This window comes from Nomia melanderi, chromosome 9, assembly GCF_051020985.1.
Source record: "Nomia melanderi isolate GNS246 chromosome 9, iyNomMela1, whole genome shotgun sequence".
NCBI lineage: Eukaryota > Metazoa > Arthropoda > Insecta > Hymenoptera > Halictidae > Nomia > Nomia melanderi.
In genome coordinates this window covers 13110651-13132253 of record NC_135007.1, presented here as the reverse complement: position 1 = coordinate 13132253, position 21603 = coordinate 13110651, and the positions used below count along the sequence as shown (strand labels likewise).

The 21603-nt window shown below is 30.5% G+C and overlaps 7 protein-coding genes across 11 annotated transcripts; 3 read left to right on the top strand and 4 right to left on the bottom strand.

Moving 5' to 3' along the window:
- The first annotated feature begins 118 nt into the window (after window positions 1–118).
- On the top strand, window positions 119–1518 carry LOC116427311 (BOS complex subunit TMEM147). Its single transcript, XM_031977494.2, has 4 exons — window positions 119–499; window positions 607–745; window positions 818–1039; window positions 1105–1518. The coding sequence occupies exons 1-4, from the start codon at window positions 423–425 to the stop codon at window positions 1354–1356; spliced, it is 690 nt and encodes a 229-aa protein (XP_031833354.1). The 5' UTR covers window positions 119–422; the 3' UTR covers window positions 1357–1518.
- Window positions 1519–1667: 149 nt separating this feature from the next.
- On the top strand, window positions 1668–4780 carry Mulk (acylglycerol kinase-like protein Mulk). 5 transcript variants are annotated; one of them, XM_076371015.1, is made up of 9 exons: window positions 1668–2197; window positions 2780–2906; window positions 3007–3126; window positions 3200–3590; window positions 3678–3793; window positions 3860–4050; window positions 4142–4285; window positions 4369–4487; window positions 4555–4757. In XM_076371015.1, the coding sequence occupies exons 2-9, from the start codon at window positions 2797–2799 to the stop codon at window positions 4666–4668; spliced, it is 1305 nt and encodes a 434-aa protein (XP_076227130.1). In that variant the 5' UTR covers window positions 1668–2197; window positions 2780–2796; the 3' UTR covers window positions 4669–4757. The 5 variants fall into 5 exon arrangements, with proteins under 5 accessions (XP_076227130.1, XP_031833349.1, XP_031833348.1 ...); XM_031977489.2 differs by having other exon boundaries at window positions 1668–2276; XM_031977488.2 differs by having other exon boundaries at window positions 1668–2282.
- An 82-nt stretch (window positions 4781–4862) lies between these two features.
- On the bottom strand, window positions 4863–8341 carry l(2)dtl (WD40 domain-containing protein denticleless). The gene is made up of 8 exons (XM_031977484.2): window positions 7986–8341; window positions 7553–7797; window positions 7262–7442; window positions 6928–7156; window positions 6648–6853; window positions 6377–6579; window positions 6089–6299; window positions 4863–6007 (listed from the first exon to the last, which is right to left on the bottom strand). Exons 1-8 carry the CDS (start codon window positions 8026–8028, stop codon window positions 5340–5342), a joined length of 1986 nt encoding a protein of 661 aa, XP_031833344.1. The 5' UTR covers window positions 8029–8341; the 3' UTR covers window positions 4863–5339.
- An 86-nt stretch (window positions 8342–8427) lies between these two features.
- Mtpbeta (mitochondrial trifunctional protein beta subunit) lies at window positions 8428–11024 on the top strand. The gene is made up of 7 exons (XM_031977485.2): window positions 8428–8753; window positions 9122–9290; window positions 9362–9737; window positions 9812–9986; window positions 10046–10326; window positions 10400–10705; window positions 10805–11024. The coding sequence occupies exons 1-7, from the start codon at window positions 8699–8701 to the stop codon at window positions 10847–10849; spliced, it is 1407 nt and encodes a 468-aa protein (XP_031833345.1). The 5' UTR covers window positions 8428–8698; the 3' UTR covers window positions 10850–11024.
- Window positions 10926–12165, bottom strand: Ski6 (exosome complex component Ski6). Its single transcript, XM_031977492.2, has 3 exons — window positions 11866–12165; window positions 11487–11789; window positions 10926–11408 (listed from the first exon to the last, which is right to left on the bottom strand). The coding sequence occupies exons 1-3, from the start codon at window positions 12037–12039 to the stop codon at window positions 11064–11066; spliced, it is 822 nt and encodes a 273-aa protein (XP_031833352.1). The 5' UTR covers window positions 12040–12165; the 3' UTR covers window positions 10926–11063.
- Window positions 12166–12306: 141 nt separating this feature from the next.
- mRpS31 (mitochondrial ribosomal protein S31) lies at window positions 12307–15404 on the bottom strand. Its single transcript, XM_076371014.1, has 7 exons — window positions 15013–15404; window positions 14688–14925; window positions 14546–14609; window positions 14296–14419; window positions 13022–14212; window positions 12741–12949; window positions 12307–12642 (listed from the first exon to the last, which is right to left on the bottom strand). The coding sequence occupies exons 1-7, from the start codon at window positions 15039–15041 to the stop codon at window positions 12371–12373; spliced, it is 2127 nt and encodes a 708-aa protein (XP_076227129.1). The 5' UTR covers window positions 15042–15404; the 3' UTR covers window positions 12307–12370.
- Window positions 15405–15730: 326 nt separating this feature from the next.
- wapl (cohesin release factor wings apart-like) lies at window positions 15731–21602 on the bottom strand. The gene is made up of 11 exons (XM_031977483.2): window positions 20879–21602; window positions 18810–20509; window positions 18477–18725; window positions 18131–18379; window positions 17833–18057; window positions 17527–17749; window positions 17235–17450; window positions 16980–17162; window positions 16811–16899; window positions 16642–16743; window positions 15731–16551 (listed from the first exon to the last, which is right to left on the bottom strand). The coding sequence occupies exons 1-11, from the start codon at window positions 21060–21062 to the stop codon at window positions 16402–16404; spliced, it is 3570 nt and encodes a 1189-aa protein (XP_031833343.1). The 5' UTR covers window positions 21063–21602; the 3' UTR covers window positions 15731–16401.
- Window position 21603: the final 1 nt, after the last annotated feature.

The following is a 21603-nucleotide window of genomic DNA, read 5'->3' as shown; positions in this document are numbered from 1 at the left end:
TAATTGATACTTAATATTTCTTAATTTTTTAATGAAAAATTCGTCAATATCAAGACTATTATAGCGCCATCTACAATAAAATACTGAAGCTACTAGCACATCCAGTTAATACCATTTTTTGTTCTTAGATGCCGCCACAAGCTCTTAAACGGACTGTTTCATTAAGAAATTATATATTAATAAAAATTTCATAATTAATAATCATTAATAGATATTGTCAAGAAAAATTTAGGCAACACCAATATCTGTTTCATTTTAATAATAATTACCATTCAAGAGTCGAACATATGAGAATTCCTTTTACCTCAAGTGACTCTTCGGTTGCGAAGTAGAATATATTTTCATCTGTATATTATTATGAGTTATCTGATATCAGATAGTGAATGATATATAAATTAAATTAACATAATACTATCGAGAAAATGACACTGTATCATTTTGGAAATTGTTTAGCTTTAGTTTACGTTCCATATTATCTTACCTATAAATATTCAGGATTGTAAGTATGATTTATTTCTTCCTAACCTAATTGAATTTCCAGTTGTACTCATCAATAAATAATCAATGCTGACTGTAATTTAGTCCTTATCCATTATAAATTTTCAGATCCGAATATGGAGCATTTTGGAAATGTATTCAAGCAGGAGGTATTTATATTTTCACCCAACTAGTAAAAATGTTAGCACTTGCTACTTTTTTCTCTACAGCTGATACTATGGGAGAAAGTGGATTTGATTTAGTAGGCGTAAGTGTTTTTATTTGCTATTGTTCGTAATAAAAATTTTTGATTTTCAAAAACAGAAATAAAACATTTCAGGAATTCTTGAAATCTTCTATAGACTTAGCTGATTTAGTAGGAATCCTTTTAGTGCTAAATAGCATTCCTGGGAAGGGACATGCAAAAGTTTTAACTGCCGGTATTGGATGGGCAGGTGCTGAAGTACTCCTTACTAGATTTCTTCTATTATGGGTTGGTGCCAGAGGTGCAGAGTTTGATTGGAAATACATTCAAGAGAGTCTTGAATCTAACATTAATTTAGTAAGTATTAAACAGTGTAACATTATATATTAAACAGAATTATATTTTATATAATTAACTTCTAGGTACAGCATATAACAACAGCAACACTTGTGTGGCTATGGTCAAGACATGATTTAAAACGTGGTTTAGTTCCTGTAGTTGTTGGTATGCTTGTACTTACTGTCTATAGGCCACTTATTTTAGATTTCTTAACAACACTTTTTTTAACTGGCCCATGGTCGACACTTATTGTTAAAGCAATTACTACTTTTATAATAGGTGCCACAACATTGCACATATATGCAGCACTAGCTCATTCAATTGGTATCTTTTAAAAAGTGTTCTGTCCTTTAAGTTCTATTTTTTTAATTTGTTTTATGTATTTCTTTTGTTATTTATATTGTATGTGAAAAAGTTGAAAAATGATTTCATTGTTATGTAATGTATTTTCATCTATTTACGATTAACGAGTACACATACCATGATTATAAAACTAATATTTTATTACGCAATTCATTTCCTTCCATGTCATTTTTTAATATTAAAATTAATTAAACTACCTTCATACACTCACTAAAAATATAGGTTTGAATTACAAATTAAAATTTTATGGTTTTAAAAATATCATACAAATAAATCTTCCATAATTATTTCACAAATATTGTATGAAAACATTACTCCTATACATAAAAACGGAAGTATGAATACAAATGTAATGTAGAACTGTACTTTTTGTCATTTAATACTGTATGTAATTTATAAATGATCTTTATACGTGTTTAATACATGCTAGCTTTCATAATTTCAAGAAAAATAATAATAGTAACAAGAGAAAGAAGAAAAATAAGAAATTAACGCCTTTCATTGTAAATAGCATAAGTCAATTTAATTAATATTCCTCGGATACACTTAATACTTCAAATCTTAAAGAATAAGAGTCATGTGTTAATGTTATCATTAACTAATAGAAACAACGCAATTATATATTATTTTTGTCATATCTATTTCATCGCATTTATTGCAATTTTAAATGTATTTCCAATTTCCACGTTTAAATGAGATGTAGTTACTAACATCACCGTCGTTTTACATAGAGGGCGTTAAAAGTACATTGTCGTAAAATACTGACTGTATCTCATTTCCGACAATAAATTTTATAATTTTGCTAACTAATTTGTAAATTTACGAAAAAATTGTTGATTATCTATTAAATAAACGGATAATAATGTTACAGCTTATATAGTCTCAACTTAGAGTAACTGTATACAACTTCATTATCCTTTGCACATTTACTTCTTTTATTCAATTTATTATTTTTAATAAATATTCAAACAATCAGAAATTATTCTTGCGATCACTAATATTATATGCTAATACTTAAACTCAAAATTTTATTTTTTATGTAAATTAAATTATGCAAGATAATGTATAAGCGATTTTATTAAAAGTTTTTATAATTCTTGAGTAATAATGAGAAAATATACACCGGTTTCAAAATTCTTAAGCGTTTCGTACACGCGGTTACAATACACAATTATGAATGGAAAACGCTATCAAAACATCACGTATTGCTAGACCATCCCTTTGAACTGTTTACTTTCAATCACTCTTTGAACATTGTTTAAATATATGTTCAAAAATATGAATAGTGTAAACATTGTTCATACTAAACAATTTGATCATTTGAAAAGTTTTTCATTGTAATAAAAATAATTGTGCAGTGTGACATTTGCGTATTATACAAATTATTTTACCAAGAGTAAACACACCAAAAGATGGCTAAGATATTGAAGTTTTTTAAAACTATAAGAAACAATTGGAAAAAATCTGTTTTGGGAGTTGCAGCTTTGTCATACGGGGTTTCATATAGCAAAGATTCATTCCAGTAAGATATAACCTTATATTATAAAAGTAATAAAATATCAATGAAAATGTTTTTCTCTTAATTTATATTCAGCATTTAATAAATATTTTATTGTTTTCAGTACAGAACAATTAGTGAGGGAGTACTGTGAAATTGTATCACAGTACGGTGACACACCATGTCCAACAAATACAAAACCTCGACATGTGACAATTATTTTAAATCCAAATGCCAAGAAAGGGTTTGTCTGTATTTCATATATGAATAAAATGTCTAGTAATCCCTCAATTATTAATAATTATTTTTGAACACAGAAAAGCGAAAAAGTTATTTACAAATTACTGTGAACCACTGTTACATTTAGCTGGAATAGCTGTAACAGTGATACAAACTAAATCAGAAAACGAAGCCAGGAAAATAGTAATGAATTTGGATACACCAACAGATGCCATCATTGTAGCTGGAGGAGATGGCACTCTGTCTGATGTTTTGACAGGATTAGTTAGAAAATATAATTCTAATATTAATTCAGTTAAACAATGTCCAATTGGTATTTTACCTTTAGGACAAGTAAACAAAATCGCAAAATCAATATATCGTGAATATGATGATTTAGCTGATGTAAAGCAAATACTGGAGGCCACAACGGCAATCATATCTGAAAAATGCAAAATGATGGATATGATAGAAGTTGAACCTATTGAAGTATGTTTAATAAATGTACAACATCTACAAAGTAAATATATATTTATATTTACACTTATATTTATATATATATACATATAATTCAAGGAAAATTCTGAAGAACCTGTGAAACCAATTTATGCTATGGGAACAATTGAATGGGGTGCATGGAAAGATGCACACTTTATTGCTAAAAAATATTGGTATTGGGGACCGTTACGAAAGTGAGTACAGATATTTCATGTTCCTTTATCGTTCAATTTTTTTTGCTTGTACTAAATTTATTACAGCTATGTAACTTATGTATTTAATGGATATAAAAAAAAGTTGAATTGGAATTGTGATGCAACTATAAAATATACAAACCCATGTGATGGATGTTCCAATTGTTATCAAAAGGATATGTCATTAAATGAATTTGCTAACATGAATAAAAGGTGGTGGCATGCCTTCATTCCAAGAAAAAGAGTTCCCACACCAGGTATATTCAAATATATTTAAATATGTTTTAAAAATATTAGAATATACTTAAACATGAAATTACATTTTACGTTATAATACCAATGTTCCAGAGATCGATTACAGTCAAGTAATAAATGAACAATGTGGCCTTTCTCATGAATTACCTTTGTCAACATGTGAACTCCACATAGAAAGTTCTAACATAGAAAAATCAGAATCTCCGTCGTCAACGTCATCTTTGAAATTAAAAATAGGTAATTAGCAAAACATGCTATGCACTAATGGAATATAATTCTTATAAACATAATAATTAAAAAATTCTCTATTTGTAATATAGGTCCAAAAGATGTTGGTTACTTTTCTTTTGTATCCGAGGGATGGAAACAAGAGAGAGATAATAAATTACTATTTAAGCAAGTAATAGAGGCAAAAGACATTGAAATAATGCCTGAAGAGGTAAATTTTCGATCATTCAAATATTTTTAAAATTAATGATTTTTATATATATAAAATCTATTTGTAGGTAAATAAAGAGAAAAAATTGTTTATCGACAACGAAGAATATGAACTAAAATCAGTTAAAATTAAATTACTTCCACGAGCAGTGAAAGTCTTTTGTCCTGAACTGAATACTTAATAAAAAAACCATATATAATTTAAATAAAATTGTAATCTATTTTATGTACTAAAATCTACATACCACGTTTCTTCATCTTCTAAGGTATTATCTACGTTTTTGATCATGATAAAAAAAATGAGTTAAGTTCGTTTGTAATTCAATTATATATTTTTATAAAAAATAATTTATTATTGCATATAAAAGGTACTTTATACTATTGTCGTCGGTATATGACATACTTGAGTATATGATTTATCTTTACATATATCGTAATACTCACACGGTTATATTAGATATCTTATATCCTACACTATGAAATTCGTTGCTTTCTGAAATGCATTGACTCTGAAAATGCACTGAAATTCTTATCACATTAGTTGGTCAGTGCTATGTATGTAATTTGATACTGAAGTATAAAATATATTTCTAAAATTATTGAGTTGGTAAAGAAATCTTACTGTTTTATATAAAAAATGTAGATGCTTTGCCAAAGATAGAACAATAAAGCTCCTCGAAGATAACAGAGTGCTGTTGAACAAAATAGCAATGCATAGTTTAATAAAGTTCCATTGAATAGATTGAAATTTGTTTTCAAGTTTTCTTAAAAAGTGCAAGAAGACTTCTTGGCCAACCCAATATAAACGAAATTATAATTAAAATACAGTCCAACCACATGAAACGGTTTACTTTTAGGATTTCGTAGAAGGCATTTCATTAACGTCATCACAACACGCATTTGTTTCACAATCTTTCCCAGTAACTTTAAAAAAATTTAATAAAGAGGGAACAGAACTTTTAGACGTTTTAGTTACTTTTTGCGGTTCCGTTGACCGTGATCGGCTATTTCTTCTAGCAGGCGTTGTATGAGAAACAAGACTTAATTTTTCCGACATCGATTTTCCAGATCTATGCTCAAACTTCTCTCTTCGTATTCTCGTTAACCAATCAACATTTTCTTTGTACTTTTCCGGGGACATTTGAAGTAAATGTGGCGCTGTACCATCGATTACAAAATTTGGGAGGTTCAATGTGGGCGAAAAAAGAATATCGTTTTTACTCTCTGCAGTGGATGAACTTGTGCTTGGTTCATCAGATTCGTAGCCTTTGTGTAATCGATTATTATCATGATTTGGGCTGAATAACCTTCGCGCACCGCGATTTTCTAAATGAGCTCGTTTCGCATTAAATTCATAATTTTCATGTATCGGTGATAAAATTGACTTGAATTTTCCTTCGGACCATGATCCCATCATCATTTGACAATAACTTCTTTTCACAGAATTACTAATCCTATGATAATTCTGATTATGATCCTCGATCTGTTTAGAAGTATCAGAACTGGGACCTGGGGTAGCATCTATGAAACACAAATGAGAATATTATTTAAAATGTACTCAATTAAAAATTATATTTTTATAAGTATTTTTACGAATATTACTAGGTGTGGTGTCAGATCCCGGAGTACGTTCTTGAGACACAACCCATCGTCGAGTAATAGTCGGCGTAGTTTCTAATTTTAAATTTTCTAAAGGATTCTTATTAAGTACAATTTCAGCATGACCACGTATTTGTACTTCCTCGTTATCTATTTTATGTTCATAGCCCACTCTCCAAATTCTATGGCACGAATCATCAGAACATGTTACTATCTAAAAAGAAAATTAAATGTGAATAGGATTAACATTAATTATTACGGTAAAATGGATAATAGGATTTATATTTATACTTTAGTTTCTCCGACGTTACACCACGCAATGCAAGTAACTTCTTCTGTATGTCCGGAGAGTTGCACTACTGGTGCTCCTGGTTTATTTGTGCGCCATATATATGCAAGTTCGTCGCTAGAACCACTGGCTATATAACGTCCATCGGGGCTTAAACAAGTCTTAACATAGTATGTACAATTCTGATGCCCATAAAATTCTGAAACTAATACGCGAAACACATTAACGTTTAACGATACTTTAATATTAATAATTTATTCTTATAAGGCTTACTTGGTTTGGGATTATACGACGATATATTATATGCATATATAACATTATCCATACAGCTTGCATATAATGTGATTCTAGCAGGACATATTAATAGCGATGAAAATCCATTTCTTGTACTATGTCCAGTGTAATTCATTGTATGTTTAGCTATAGGTTCCTTTTTGTGAACAGTGTAATTTTTACGCAAATCCCATACTTTTATTAACCTGTAATGTTAACAGTTCTTGATGTTATATTCTTCTTAAATATAGTACATGTTCATTTATAGTAACAAATTTACCCATCACCAGCTGCACATGATAACAAGGTGACATCGTCTTGAAATGCCAAACCAGTTATACTTTGTGCTCTAGATGTATGATTAAACGCTCTACGTTGCCTCACATTGCCTATGGTTCCAACATTATGTGCATTGGTAATGCAATTGTCTGGTTTACATTGTTCATGATGATTAGCCCTAATGTCCCATACCATTATAGAACCATCTCTAGCTCCTGTTGCAAACACAGCTGAAATACGTGTTTTTAATCAATTTTTGACTTTTAAGAAGAATTCTAAGGTATTACATAAATATTTTAAAAGATGTTTTTACTAACAAAGAACTAAATACATACCTTGATCCTGATAGCGAAACACTACAGTCTTAACGCTTCTTGTATGAGCATGAAAATATTTAACTTGTCTTATTTCAGAACCGGACACATCCCATAATCTGGCAGTGTGATCTCCGGATGCTGTAACTAACTTTAATTCACCAGGCATCCAAGCAATATCAAATATTGCATTACAATGTGTCTAAAATTATTTAAACATAATTATATCATTCTTGTACATTCTATGTAAATGTTTAAATTATTTAACTTTAATATGTGATGTACTATTAAGCATTATGCTCATTTTATTACCTGTGTCCCTTCCAAGGGTTGATTGGTCGCTTCTTTAACATTTGTATTTTGAAGAGCAATTTTTCCATCTTCGTTTGCCAAGGCAATTATTTGCTCATATCCTTCCGTAGTACAGAATCGACATGCAAAAACCGGCGGTTCCGGATTAAAATCGAGTGCATTTGTGTTTGGTGTTATACCACGGTAGACATCATCTTGATAACACTTCAAACGATACAACGCAATATCGTAATCACGTATAATTGCTGAAATGTTATTTCATGTTCGTTAAATCTACATTCCGCTTTAAAAAATAAGAATTACATGCTAAACGTAAAAATAATCGACAATTAACTTAATAATAACGTTGCATCGGGTTACATATAACCTGTCAGCAAATATTCAGAAACAATTGAATTTCTTTATGATTTATAATCTAAAAAAATGAATTTACCTGATCCTTTTTCCCGTTCCACAATGGAGCGTACTAAAGTCATCCTGATACTGCATTAAACTAATGTTTTGTTAATACACTTTCGAAAATTGTTCGTATACACGAGATCGTACGCGGGAAACCTGTCAGTTTTCCCGCATTTGTGTATTAAGCACGTTTTCATGCAGCGATACTACACTTATGCTGCTATATAGCACGTGCATAACCACTTGAATATATAATGGCCCATTTCACTCTTGTATTTTTAGAAACATTAATATCAATTACATTTGCATTAACAAACAGTTATTATATCAGTACAGATATTTAAACGAATTCAATACTGACTGACAGTCACGTGAATGTAGCGCTATTTAATTGTGTCGCAGAATTTCACATCATAGATAGGAATGCCATAGGAAGAACAAGTATTGTGTAATATATTTTGTGTATGACAGAAGAATAAAAGTTTTATTGTAAAATAAAACACCTTTTGTATTCAAATACTAATAAATAAATAATAAATGTTAATATTCAGTTTTTTATGTAGAAAATTTATACGAATTGAAAAAGATGAAGGAATTTTGAATTTACCGCTTTTAGAATAAAACGTTTAATAATCATTACTTTGGGCCAAAGTTCATGTTAACTATATTTCAATCACACCTAGTAGAGGAAAACACTGTACGTGCCAAAATAAGGAAACACTTTTTTATTTAAAATAATTATAAAAAATGCTCTCCTTTTTAAAGAATAGCGCTGTGGCGAAACAAGGATTTATTAAATATGGTACGATTGATTACTTCATAATACAAAGGATTATTAAATAATGAAACAAAATTTAATCATGATATAGTTCAATATATTCAATAATGAGAGTACAAAGTACAGTAATGAAAGGCTCTAATCTAATGACTTGATAATTATTATTAGAGAATGCTTGGCTATATTACAATTATAAAATTACTTTAAAAAAATAAAATAAAAATGATTTAATCTAAATAAATGAGTTATTGGTTCATTAATAATATTATAATATAATAATAAATAATATTATTCTCTTTTTCTTCTATTAATATTTAATATATAGTTTAATACATAATTGTATAAATACAATAAATATCTTTTGAGTGACTATGAATGATTCTATATATTAGGAGCAGCTGCAAATTATTGGAATGTAATTATAAATAAATCCTATGCAACTAAAAGTAACAACGGTACCAAAAATATTGTGTACATTGATGGTGTTAGAACACCATTTTTGCAATCTGGAACAAGTTATAAAAATTTAATGGCATATGATCTTGCAAGAAATGCATTGGTGTAAGTAAATTTTAAAACATAATACTTGAGAGAAAGAATAATATTGTAATATAACATATTTTAATTTCTAGGGCTTTGCAAAGAAAAATTAACTTTCCCAAAGATGTGGTGGAATATATAGTTTATGGCACTGTCATGCAAGAAGTAAGAACTTCTAATATAGCTCGAGAAGCTGCTTTAGCAGCTGGATACAGCGATAAAACCCCTGCACATACAATAACTATGGCATGCATTAGTAGCAATCAAGCTATTACAACTGGCATGGGTTTGATTGCATGTGGTGTATATGATGTAATTGTTGTTGGTGGAGTTGAATTTATGTCTGATATACCAATTAGGCATAGTAGACGTATGAGATCTTTAATGTTACAAGCTAACAAAGCAAAAACTATTGGTCAAAAATTATCTCTTCTTGCTAGTATTCGGCCACAACATTTTGTACCAGATGTGAGTTATCATATTTATTTAGTAAAATTATAGTTTAGAAACATTCGTTATATTTCGTTATTTTATACTTTTAGTTGCCTGCTGTAGCAGAATTTTCTAGTGGAGAAACCATGGGACACAGTGGTGATAGATTAGCAGCAGCATTCGGAGTATCAAGGAAAGAACAGGATGAATACGCTTTACGTTCACATACTTTAGCTGCTAATGCGCAACAACAAGGGTATCTTACAGATCTAGTTCCCTATAAAGGTAATAATATTTTTATTATCATAAATGAAAAAAGTTTAATCAATTTTAAAACTTTTTAGTACCAAACGTGGATAAAGTGGTGGATAAAGATAATGGAATTCGTGTGTCTACACTTGAACAATTGGCAAAATTGAAACCAGCTTTTGTTAAACCATATGGTGGAGTGACTGCTGCTAATGCTTCCTTTTTAACAGATGGAGCATCTGCAGGTTTGATTATGACGGAGAGTAAAGCTCTTCAACTTGGACTTACTCCAAAAGCATATTTGAGAAATTTCACGTATGTTTCTCAGGATCCAGTTGATCAGTTACTTTTAGGACCAGCGTATGCGATACCAAAGGTTAAAAATGTTCAAATTTTATACACATTTCACACACTCCATGTGTTATTAAAAATTATAAAATTTGTCCTAGGTATTAGAGAAAGCTAAATTAAGTGTGAAAGATATAGGAGTATGGGAAATACATGAAGCTTTTGCAGGGCAAATTTTATCCAATTTGAAAGCATTAGATTCTGACTGGTTTGCGCAGAACTATTTAGGAAAATCAACGAAAGTAGGAACCCCTGATCTTAGTAAATGGAATGCATGGGGTGGATCTTTGTCAATTGGTCATCCATTTGCAGCAACTGGAGTTAGATTAGCTACACACACAGCTAACCGACTTATCAGAGAAGATCAACAGTTTGGATTAATTGCTGCTTGTGCTGCTGGTGGACAGGTAAATAAATTTTTCAATGATTTTCTAGTTAAATTTGTGATACTTTTTCATATAATTTTGAACTATTTCACCTTGGTAAACATATTGTGTACATTACAGGGAGTGGGAATGATTATGGAGAGATATCCAGGTGCTAAGATATAAAATAAGAAAATGATTAAGTAAGCAATTATGTCAAAGAACTGAAAAATTTAAACAGAACATCCATAAATTGTACAATGAGAAATATATATATATATTTTTTTTTTCTAAGACAAATATACATTTTTTTTAAATAACATTGTATACAAAATTTTATAAAAAAAATTGTTTAAGTGCATCAGTTGTCAATTTAAATTATTACACAAAGTCGTTTCTTTTAATCTGACTTAACATGAAAAAGAGAAGGAAGAGATTGTTCCGTTAAGTGATGTCTTACAGCATTGTCTAAAATAGTTTTGATGTCTTGACACCCACATAGAACCCGTCTTTTTAAAGATTCAAGTTGTGATAAATGTAATCTTTGTCCTGCTCCTTGAGCTACTACTATGAAACCATCTTTTGATACACTATCACTGTCTGGTAATGCAACAACAGATAAAGTAACACCAGGTGCACATTCTTCTACATAATTTGCGTCTAATACTCCTGTTCCTAATGTTTTATCTTCATCTTCCAAACTTAGAGTATTGATTAGCGTTACAGTACAACCTACAGCATAATTCTATAAAATAAATAATTTAGTTTTCAAATCTCTTTATAGGAGAAATATAAATGTATTTTTAGTTATATTACAATATACCTTGATGGGAATTCCAGCATCTATCAAAGCCAGTGTGGCTGCATTTACAGATGCACAATATTCACTTCCATCTACTTGTAACACTTCCACATAAATATCTATCTGTGAACGTGGATATAATTCTAAATGTATTATTGCTTCCATAGCATGTTTCAACTGGAGTGACCTTTCTTGTGATTTTCTATCGCCTCTTGGTTTTCGTTTACGTTCTCCAGAAGATAAACTAAATACTGCCATACTATATTGACAATTTACAATACCTTTAGTAACCTTGCTTGAATTTCTTCCAGTAGAACCTCGCGGCTATGTAAATACAAAATAATTAATTGCATACAAAAAACATATTTATTTTTCAATTTGAAGAAGTAAAAATTATAACCTGATGAGGTCCATATACTGTCGCTAAAACCTTAGTGTTACCATGTTCAATATAAGCACTTCCATCAGCTTGTCCAAAAACTCCCATTCTGACACGAATTTGTCTTAATTCCAAAGCACGTCTACCATCTGACCGTAATCCATCCTGATCGTCAATATTTTCTACTTCGATCATTTTTCTTTATGAACTCTACATATACGAATAACCTATTTATTAACCTAAAACTCACATGGTAACATCAGTTAAAAATACATATGGTTAAGACCGTCGCGCTCCCAAGTGTTTTTTTCTCCAACATGACTTTTAAAGTTCTTTCACTTTAAGCAAATCTAGTTGGCAAATTGAATTCTATTATATTACACTTTTTCGAAACTTAATATTCCAACATGTTATACACATAAATTGTTTATAATATAAATTAGAGAGACGTATACACAGGAATATTGATTTTATGTACCTACTTTTATTATATGTTTTTTCATATATACAAAATAGCTTAATATTGTTAATTTGATGTTATTTGTTTTTCTGTATTACATTGTGTACTCTCTACGAGTCCTAGTTTATTTAATAAATCATTCTTATTTTCAAAATATTCTTTGTACCACATTATGTGATCATATTTTTCTTTGACTGTTAGATATGGATTTTGCGAGAGTCCCACGCATACCAATTCCATAAAATGTCGTATGGGACCTTTACTTGGACACCATCCTGTTAAATGACGCTCCAAAAATACATGTTCTGAGAAATGTATCTTATGTTCCTCTTCCATCCCTGATTTAAAAATACATTTCTTATGTCATGTCTATATTATCAACATAATATAACTAAGGGTGAAAGAATTAAGTAATTTACTACTTTAACAATGATACCTTGCTCATTGTCGATAGGAAATCTCCATAGTTTCTTTTCTTCAGTCCACTGTATCATTTCTTGGAATCCATTCTTTGGAAAGGAGGTTGTTAATAATTTCATATATTTTGTCTCACAGGAATCCCATGTTTTAAATTCAACAGTATTTGAAGGTGATACACCAGTTATGGAAAAAATAGGTGGATACTTTTTCATTTCCCCTTCATACCTAAAATTTATACAATATTATAATAAAAAATATTATTTTGTTATGAAATATTTTTGTAATGTAGTTTCAAACCGTTGAATATTTTCTATGTCATCATCACAGAATATTGCATTTAGGATTGTCCATTTGTGTGTGTTTTCTAACCAAACTGGCATCTTTGATTTATAATTGTTGTTTCCCACTTTTTTTAGACTTCCAATTACAAATGGTTTTCCATACTTCTCTCTTATCTGTTGCTTTTCTAATAATGTTTGAGTCTCAGATGGCTGCCATTGTTCTTTTCTTACCTGTTGTATTCTAGTGTTGCGTAATTTCATAGCTATGGATGGCTGCTGGGGTTCCTGTTCTTTTTTTACCTGTTTTGTTTTTCGTAATTCTTCAACTATGGATACCCGCTGGGATTTCTGTTCTGCTTTTAGTAATTCTTTAACTATGGATGGCTGCTGGGGTTTCTGTTCTGTTTTTAGTAATTCTTCAACTGTGGATAGCCGCTGGGGTTCCTGTTCTGTTTTTAGTAATTCTTTAACTATGGATGGTCGCTGGGGTTTCTGTTCTGTTTTTAGTAATTCTTCAACTGTGGATAGCCGCTGGGGTTCCTGTTCTGTTTTTAGTAATTCTTTAACTATGGATGGTCGCTGGGGTTTCTGTTCTGTTTTTAGTAATTCTTCAACTGTGGATAGCCGCTGGGGTTCCTGTTCTGTTTTTAGTAATTCTTTAACTATGGATGGCCGCTGGGGTTTCTGTTCTGTTTTTAGTAATTCTTCAACTGTGGATAGCCGCTGGGGTTCCTGTTCTGTTTTTAGTAATTCTTTAGCTATGGATAGCCGCTGGGGTTTCTGTTCTGTTTTTAGTAATTTTTCAACTATGGATAGCCGCTGGGGTTTCTGTTCTGTTTTTAGTAATTCTTTAACTATGGATAGCCGCTGGGGTTCCTGTTTTATTTTTACCTGTTCTGTTTTTATCTTTTGTTGCTTTTGCAATGTTTGTTCTGTTTTTAATAGTAGTAACTTCTGACCTATAGATTCTTCTGTATGTTTTCCTTCTGTGTGTAACTTTTCTAATAATGTCTGAATTGGAGGCACTATCTTAAGTTTTGTTTTCTCCTGTTTAATTGTAGTTTCTAATGCTTGTCTTGATTTGTATTTATTTCTACGACTTTTAGATTTATTATTTTCAATATCTATGTTGAAAAATTGAACACGTTTCTTCTTTTCCAATTGATTACTTTTATTCTCTATTTTAAGATTACTTGAAGATTCATCTCTGTAACATGTAGGTTATTGCTATACCATCAATACTGTTATGCAATATGAGTTTTGTATAGTTTACCAATATTAGGTACATACATTGATTCTTTAAGATTCATTTTCTGTTCAATATTAGAAAAAGTAAATAAAGATGAAAGTATTTTTTCTCTATCTCCTCCAACTGCTTTACTCAATGCTTCAGCTATTTGCATTATATCTTTCTCTATAATAAAAAATTATTAAGTTTAAAATACGATTCTTATAACCAACAATCATTGATTATTACAAAAACATCATTAGATAAATTCAATATTATTTTTCTTAATTTAAAGATGAATTATATACTTACCCTGTTGTTTTTTTTCATTGTTCTTTTTATTTACTTTGATGTCTGCAGTATTTGGAGGAGTTTTCTTTAAAAATAATATGCATAGAATTAATATATGTCTTTAAAGAATTAATTAGTGCATTAAAAGAAATAGAACATTTACATTGAATAAATTATCTATGAAATTATACAGATCTGTAACTTCATTGGTGTTTGTTTGATTCTTATCATCAATCACTCCTTTTACTTGTTTTTGGTTTTTGTTATTCGATTCACTATCAGAATCAGATGAATCTGATGAATCCGATGTACCCGATGAAGATAAATTAGAACTTAATCTAATTGTATTATATACAAAATTACTTATCCATTTACTTGGTGTTATAATTTTAACTTTAATACTAAAAAGTCGTTGATATTAGTTTCATGATAAATAAAAATATTAAAATAGGTTAGTAAAATTTGACGCTGTTTGTATCAGTACTTACTTTGAAAAATTATGTATGGCTAACATCATAAACAAATTCTTTTTATTATTAGTTACTGTTATTATTATTATTATTATTATTATTATTATTATTATTTGTAACAACGATGTAATATAGATGTGTAAATACTGTATATCATAATACAGAGTTGTACTCGCACATTGACCGAATCACGGTTTATTTAAAAGATATTAAATATTTTTTAACTTAATATGATAAATTTAATTCTGATACCTTCATGACAATATTTGCTTTCAATTAATTAATTATGGTATGATTCGTATTTACAAAAGAATACACATGGAAAACATTTTAAATTTGATTCCCCAACTAAATATTACAACTTAGCAACTTACTTGAAGTTAGCAGTACATGATAATTTTAGAGTCTCGAATTATTCAATTCAAAATAACAAACACATATGCACAACCATCTGTAAATAAACTTATTTTTCAGAATAAAAATCAAAAGAAAATGAAATCTATAGATAGTAGAAAATAAAACGTTATGTCCTCTAATACACAACGTATTTGAATTGTTTATTTAAAAAATGCTTTATTTTACAGATCTATAGTGTTCCAAGCTAATTTATTGCATATACATAACAATGTAATATATCTCTCATTCTTTCCCTTACTTTATCAGGCAGAACACATTATTCGAAGTGTTCGCGAAATTATACGCCTGCTAATGGGATCCAATAACTCGAAACTGTGAATTTAAGATACAATTATAATTTATAAAGTTTCATTTACAAGGCTTATAGTATAATCTTTAATATTAAAATAAACTTACATAATAATGCTATCTCAAAATTTTAATCGGGTTATGACGAACTCCAACACCTCGCCAATTACGTAATTAAGAACTTACAAGGTAGATTAAATTCAAGTTTTAAACGTAATCAGTAAAATTTTTCATTTATGCGTTATTTTACAGCAAACAAATTAAAATCTGACAAGCTGGTTACACCTCACGTTCTTGTTCTTGCCAGATAAAAAATTTGAAAGAAAAAAAAAATAAAAAGGATTGATTTACGGATCAATTGGTATCATAATAATACATACACGCCAGCAAAGAACTTAAGTAAGCTGTATGCGTAATTACAAAGCGCGTTTCTTATAGTATTAGTTTTCTGCGCGATTAATTAACAATTTACGCTTAAAATCTAACGTATTACTGCTACTAGGGGGAAAATAAGTCAATTTAATGAAAGGTACAGCAATAAATTACGTAAATGAATAAATATATATCAAAATATATGGTCAATATGAAACAGGTCCATTCATACTGCGATAGAAAGAATTCCCTTCGTTGGACACGTATAACTTTGGCTTTCTTTGTATGCCAGGATAATAAAAAATGTCAAATATTTGTAGAAGACATCAATCAAGACGAAGATAAATCAAGCATTATGTTTGGATCTTCTAATGCTGGTAATGGTAGTTCATTCTTCTCTTCTTCAACTCTGGCATCCGACATCTTTAGGAACTTAATCACCTTTTCAGTAGCAGCGATTCCGCAACTACTTACTTCATTCTGCGTAAAAGAGAAAATTATATTTGTACCCGAAGAAATTCGATTTGATTATAAAAATAGAAATTAATTAAAAATATTTTCAATAGTTACCGATGCCGTTAGATTCATGAAATTGAAAAATTTCTGAAGTACAGACACCATAGCAGTAAAATTATTATCTGGAAGTCTACTGCGTACCAACGATTCATAATCCTAAAAATAAACATTTTAATGCACCGTGGGTACAATAAATTTGTTGTTTCTTTTGAAATTTGCATACCTTATTATCCATTATTAAGTAACCAAGTAAGAGTACTACATACGCTCCTATTAAAGTATGTTCCATATGACGTCCTGCCTTTTGTAATACTGGAAAATAAAAAAATATATTTCATAGATTTCTATCTTAACAATAATTTTACAATACCGTACAGCAAAGTTATACAAACATTTTGTAACAGTTTCTTCAATAAATTCTTCTTGAGATTTAGTTGTAGTCGATACGGTCTCTGTTTGTTCAGAATCTTTTTTCCCGTCTAAAATAGCATCTGTCTTCTGTTCTTCAGCACGAGCTAATTCCTCTTGTTTGTAAAAAAGATCGATTAAAGATTCCACTCCACTTTCTTCAGATGCTGCACAAAGAAAATTAATTGTAATAAATTTTTATCAGTAGAAAAATATAATAAATTATGTAATGCATTTACCGTCAAAAATATTTTCTGGTGATGGAGGAGCTTTAGAATCGATAAGAAGTTGTTTATTATCATCACACTGTTCCACTAAATTTATTAATAAAATCAAAGCCAACATCATCATGTCGAAACGTTTTTCCTCGGGAAGTGACTCCGGAACACGTAACAAGAGATATAGACTGCAATCCAAAACACCTGTTTGCGATCCTACCGATTTACTTCCAAAAGCTAAAACATTGAAAGAAAAACATTATAAAATAACATTTATCGTACAAAAATTACTAAGAATATAATAAATTCTTACATTGTCTATTAAATCGATGTGTAAGATTAATGAGAACCTTAATAATAGCGAACAGACACTCTCTAATAACAGCACCAGTAGAAGTCTTATCACTCGGATCTATGGTTGGATAAATAGGAATTTCTTGTCCACAAAGATGGTACAAATTTGCTAATGTGTTGACTAAAACTCCGTTCTCGTATTTCAATAAATATACTTGATTTTCCTCATTCATGTGAGTAACCTAAATAAACATGATACGTTAAAACATAATAGTTTTTAACATAAATCAGTTTGCATTGTAACAAATGTAGAATTTTCACTTACATTTTCTAATACACGTAGACATCTATCAACTTTACGTAATTTATCTAATAAAGGATCTGACCAACCAGACCTTGTAATATCCTGAGCATTAATATGACGGTGACAATCCCTGATTGTTTTAACAATGTGTTCTAATCCTCCCAATTCTCTAAGTTCTTCTTTAAACCATTCACCAGCACGTTTTGATGTAAGACTAAGAAGTGTCTCCATAGCAAGTTGGCCAACCTAATGTATGAAAATTGTTACTTTACATCTTTATTCATTGTTTTATATTATAAACTCTGAACAAAACACTTACAGTTATGTTATCAAGATTTAGATGTTTCGCATGTCCTTGAGCTTGAATGTCAGCGCACAATTGACGCACTTTTTCTTTATTTTTTAACAATTCAGCCCGACTAAGGCCACAATCATCAAGTGCATCTTTGTGACTGGCATCAGATTCTAACAAACTTAACATTAATTCCAAGCAATCACGATCTAAGTCCATAGCTAAACGGTCTTGACTTAGTACAAACATTACTGTTGCTGTACATAAAGCAAGGCTCTGAAAAATATATATATATATATAATAATGCCCTCTAAACCTTATTTTTATCTTATATTTATAATATCATGTATTTTACAAAAATAAATTTATATACCTGATCTTTAGTTGCATCATGAAGTGCTTTGAAAAACTTAGCAACAGTTCCATGAGCACGTACATGCATTCGAAATGCAGGTGCCATACACTTGCTTGCTAATCGTATGGCTGAAAGACAACGAGTAGCATTTGGATTGTTCTCTCTTAAAGTGTCTAATATATATTCAACATCATCATTAAACTCTTGAAACTCTCCACTTTCTTGAATTTGATGAGCTTTTTTCACATTCTTTACTACAGTGTAGAACTGCAAAAGAAATATTACATTAGTATTTTATTTTATTATTAACATTATCACATAATTTAAAAATTTCTCATCTAATATACATACACCCTTAACTTTTTTGCCACAACGCACACTAGTTATAGCATCAGATTCATCTTCAAAACCTGCAACAGCTTCAGGATATGTTACAACTCTTGTAAGCTGTGAAGGATCAAATTCTTCTTCGTATGCTACAGGCCCTGTACTACTATGGGATCCTGAAGCAGTAGTTGGTGTATTATTTCCAACAGTAACAGTATCCGTACTATTAGATTCTTTGTCACTATCACACCATTTATGTTTGTACAGAGCTCTTCTTTTATTTCCATTCGTTGCACCTGTTGAACGACTCTTAAAAATACTACCCTTTTTGGTAGCAGGTTTTTGAACAGAAGTTGCAGATGGAGTATTTTGTGGTTGAGACTCTGTAACTGTACTTGTTACATGTAATGCCACATCACTTTCTGCATTACCACTTACACCTTCACTATCATCACTTCCAGAAAACCAATCTTGATCGACTAAGGCTTTAGCTGTGGCTGTGTCGTTATCACTAGTTCGAGGTGGTTGTTCATTTTCTGTCTCGTGATCAGGTTCTGGTTCTGGCTCCATTTCTGGTTCTGGTTCAGGCTCCAACTCTTGTTCTGGTTCTGGTTCCGGTTCTGGTTCTGGTTCTGGAGCAATAACTGTTTCAGATTGTAAAGTAGATTCAGACTGTGAAGTAGGTTCAGATATTACTTCATTTGTTGGAATATCTATAGAACAATGTTGAACTTCATCTGGAACAACTCCAGCAGTTTCTTCAGTTTCTGGTGCATTTATTATTATTGGTCTTGTTTGCATAGGATCAGAATCACTTGATAATATATCAATCAGTTCTTGAGTTGTAGTTGGCAGTGGTTGATCACGCCCAATTAATGGTTCAATTGCTGGTTTACAGGCATATGTTGAACCACAATCAGTCTTAACAATATCATAATGTGATATTAAGGTGTTATTGGAATCAGTAACAGATTTTCTAAGGGTTAAAGAAAGACCAGAACTATGCGAATTAGGAGTTACTGGTGTTGCAGATACAACAGAAGATGTTAAATCTAAATGCAAATTTTTTGCTCGACTACGAGTAGTTCTTCTCATTTCCGAATTTTCTAAGGGTATTGAAACTGTAGAGATAATAGGTTGATGGGAACGAACTGTTTTATGATCAGTTTTAAGTGCATCTGTATTAGTATTCTTACGTTCGATATCTACTTTTGTGGGACTCATAAGTGGTGTTGAAATTCTGTATGTTTCAGGTTCAGCATCTTGAGTAGCTTGAACACTTCCACACACTAACCGTGCTGTACCTTTACATATTCTTAATACAATAGGAGGTTTTCCTTCTTCTCTACTAGGTGTCATATCATTATTGGTTCCTTCTATAGTCTCTGGTATTTTTTTAGCTGGAGCATTTGACACTTTTGTTAAAGATTGTTTTGGTGGTGGCTGTGGAGTAGTTTTCTGAGGACGAGCTCGTCCATAATGTGAATCAGGTACTTGTTTGTATATTGCCACATCCTGGCGAGATTCTTCTATCGCAGGTGGAACATTTCTACTCTTAAAAAACTTCTTAGGTTTAACAACCGGTGGTGCAACATCAGGCTTATTGTCTGGATCAGTTTCAAATGAAAATGGATCTTTCCCAGAATTAACACGAGAATTCTGATTTCCATAATCAAGTTTTATTCTTTTTGCACCGAATGTATTATGAATATCATCTCTCCTTCCTACAATTAAAGAAATATTCTTATTACTAAAAGCTATTCTAAGATTATTGCTTCTTGATTAACTATAAGTTAGTTTTTAATTAAATAACAATTGCTCTATTTGGATCAATTTTCTAAGAGAAACATACTTGAGATATAATGTAGTAAATGATAGAAGTGTATATTTCATTAATTACGCATTAATATTTTCACTAACTTAATATTAAATGTTTAAACAAAACTTGTTAACAAATTGTTATGCATATATATATTATGCATACATATATATATTGAATGCATAGATATATATATATATATATATATATATATATGCATTCATAAAATACGATATAACAATATATGAGACATTCATTAAAAACAAGGGCATACCATTGATATTTGTGCTTCTGATAGACGTGAAAGATGTTATACCCCATTTTCCAACAGTGCCTGCTGATTTAGCGGCAGAAGGTCGATTGCTATTTTCTCTAAAAAGCTTATCGAATTGAATACTCCCAGGCGTCACACTGCTGACCTTACGACTGTAAGATTTTGTGTAACTACGGGACGTCATGTTGTATTCGTCAATACTTCAGAAACGTTCCACATCTCAATAGACACAAGTAAGAATATCCATCTTCACATTCCAAAACTCATTAGGAGTATATGGTAAGTAACCATTGACTGTTCGCACGCTTGCGATTAAATATTAAAGGAGAAGAGGAAGCTTCAATGCATCGGAACCTATTCTCCGTGATGAATTGAAAATCCGTAAGAAAAAAATCAAAAGGTAGTATCTTCGGAACATATGAAAGAAACAAACGCCATGTTTCATTTGCTATTTACCCCGATGCACAAATTTACGAAAGTATAACTCTCAAATTTGATTCATATTCGGAAACATTGTCCTTATACTCATTACTTTCGATCTCGTGCTCGCACTTATTCCTTAAGTATTATGATTTTTATATATCTGCATGAGTATAACTAAAAATATTAGTCATAACATGATCTTGAGCCATCTGTCGATGTTTTTCGTTTCAAGATTTAGATACATACCATACACAAAAAACGAGCAATACAATACACAAGATTGTAATACTTGTCGTCCTCCC

Bases quoted from the DNA above. Each gene is read 5' to 3' on its own strand.
- LOC116427311 (XM_031977494.2), top strand. From the start codon at position 423: ATGACACTGTATCATTTTGGAAATTGTTTAGCTTTAGTTTACGTTCCA. The intron at 746-817 runs GTAAGTGTTTTT...AAAACATTTCAG, and splicing joins GTGGATTTGATTTAGTAGGC to GAATTCTTGAAATCTTCTAT. The intron at 1,040-1,104 runs GTAAGTATTAAA...ATTAACTTCTAG, and splicing joins TTGAATCTAACATTAATTTA to GTACAGCATATAACAACAGC.
- Mulk (XM_076371015.1), top strand. From the start codon at position 2,797: ATGGCTAAGATATTGAAGTTTTTTAAAACTATAAGAAACAATTGGAAA. The intron at 3,794-3,859 runs GTGAGTACAGAT...AATTTATTACAG, and splicing joins TATTGGGGACCGTTACGAAA to CTATGTAACTTATGTATTTA. The intron at 4,488-4,554 runs GTAAATTTTCGA...ATCTATTTGTAG, and splicing joins TTGAAATAATGCCTGAAGAG to GTAAATAAAGAGAAAAAATT.
- Mtpbeta (XM_031977485.2), top strand. From the start codon at position 8,699: ATGCTCTCCTTTTTAAAGAATAGCGCTGTGGCGAAACAAGGATTTATT. The intron at 8,754-9,121 runs GTACGATTGATT...TCTATATATTAG, and splicing joins ACAAGGATTTATTAAATATG to GAGCAGCTGCAAATTATTGG. The intron at 10,706-10,804 runs GTAAATAAATTT...TGTACATTACAG, and splicing joins CTTGTGCTGCTGGTGGACAG to GGAGTGGGAATGATTATGGA.
- Ski6 (XM_031977492.2), bottom strand. From the start codon at position 12,039: ATGATCGAAGTAGAAAATATTGACGATCAGGATGGATTACGGTCAGAT. The intron at 11,790-11,865 runs GTTATAATTTTT...GTATTTACATAG, and splicing joins CAGTATATGGACCTCATCAG to CCGCGAGGTTCTACTGGAAG. The intron at 11,409-11,486 runs GTATATTGTAAT...TTTATTTTATAG, and splicing joins ATGCTGGAATTCCCATCAAG to AATTATGCTGTAGGTTGTAC.
- mRpS31 (XM_076371014.1), bottom strand. From the start codon at position 15,041: ATGATGTTAGCCATACATAATTTTTCAAA. The intron at 14,610-14,687 runs GTAAATGTTCTA...TTATTTTTAAAG, and splicing joins TCATAGATAATTTATTCAAT to AAAACTCCTCCAAATACTGC. The intron at 12,643-12,740 runs GTATCATTGTTA...TTTTTAAATCAG, and splicing joins TCCTATCGACAATGAGCAAG to GGATGGAAGAGGAACATAAG.
- wapl (XM_031977483.2), bottom strand. From the start codon at position 21,062: ATGACGTCCCGTAGTTACACAAAATCTTACAGTCGTAAGGTCAGCAGT. The intron at 16,900-16,979 runs GTTTGTATAACT...TTTATTTTCCAG, and splicing joins TGAAGAAACTGTTACAAAAT to TATTACAAAAGGCAGGACGT. The intron at 16,744-16,810 runs GTATGCAAATTT...GTTTATTTTTAG, and splicing joins ACTTAATAATGGATAATAAG to GATTATGAATCGTTGGTACG.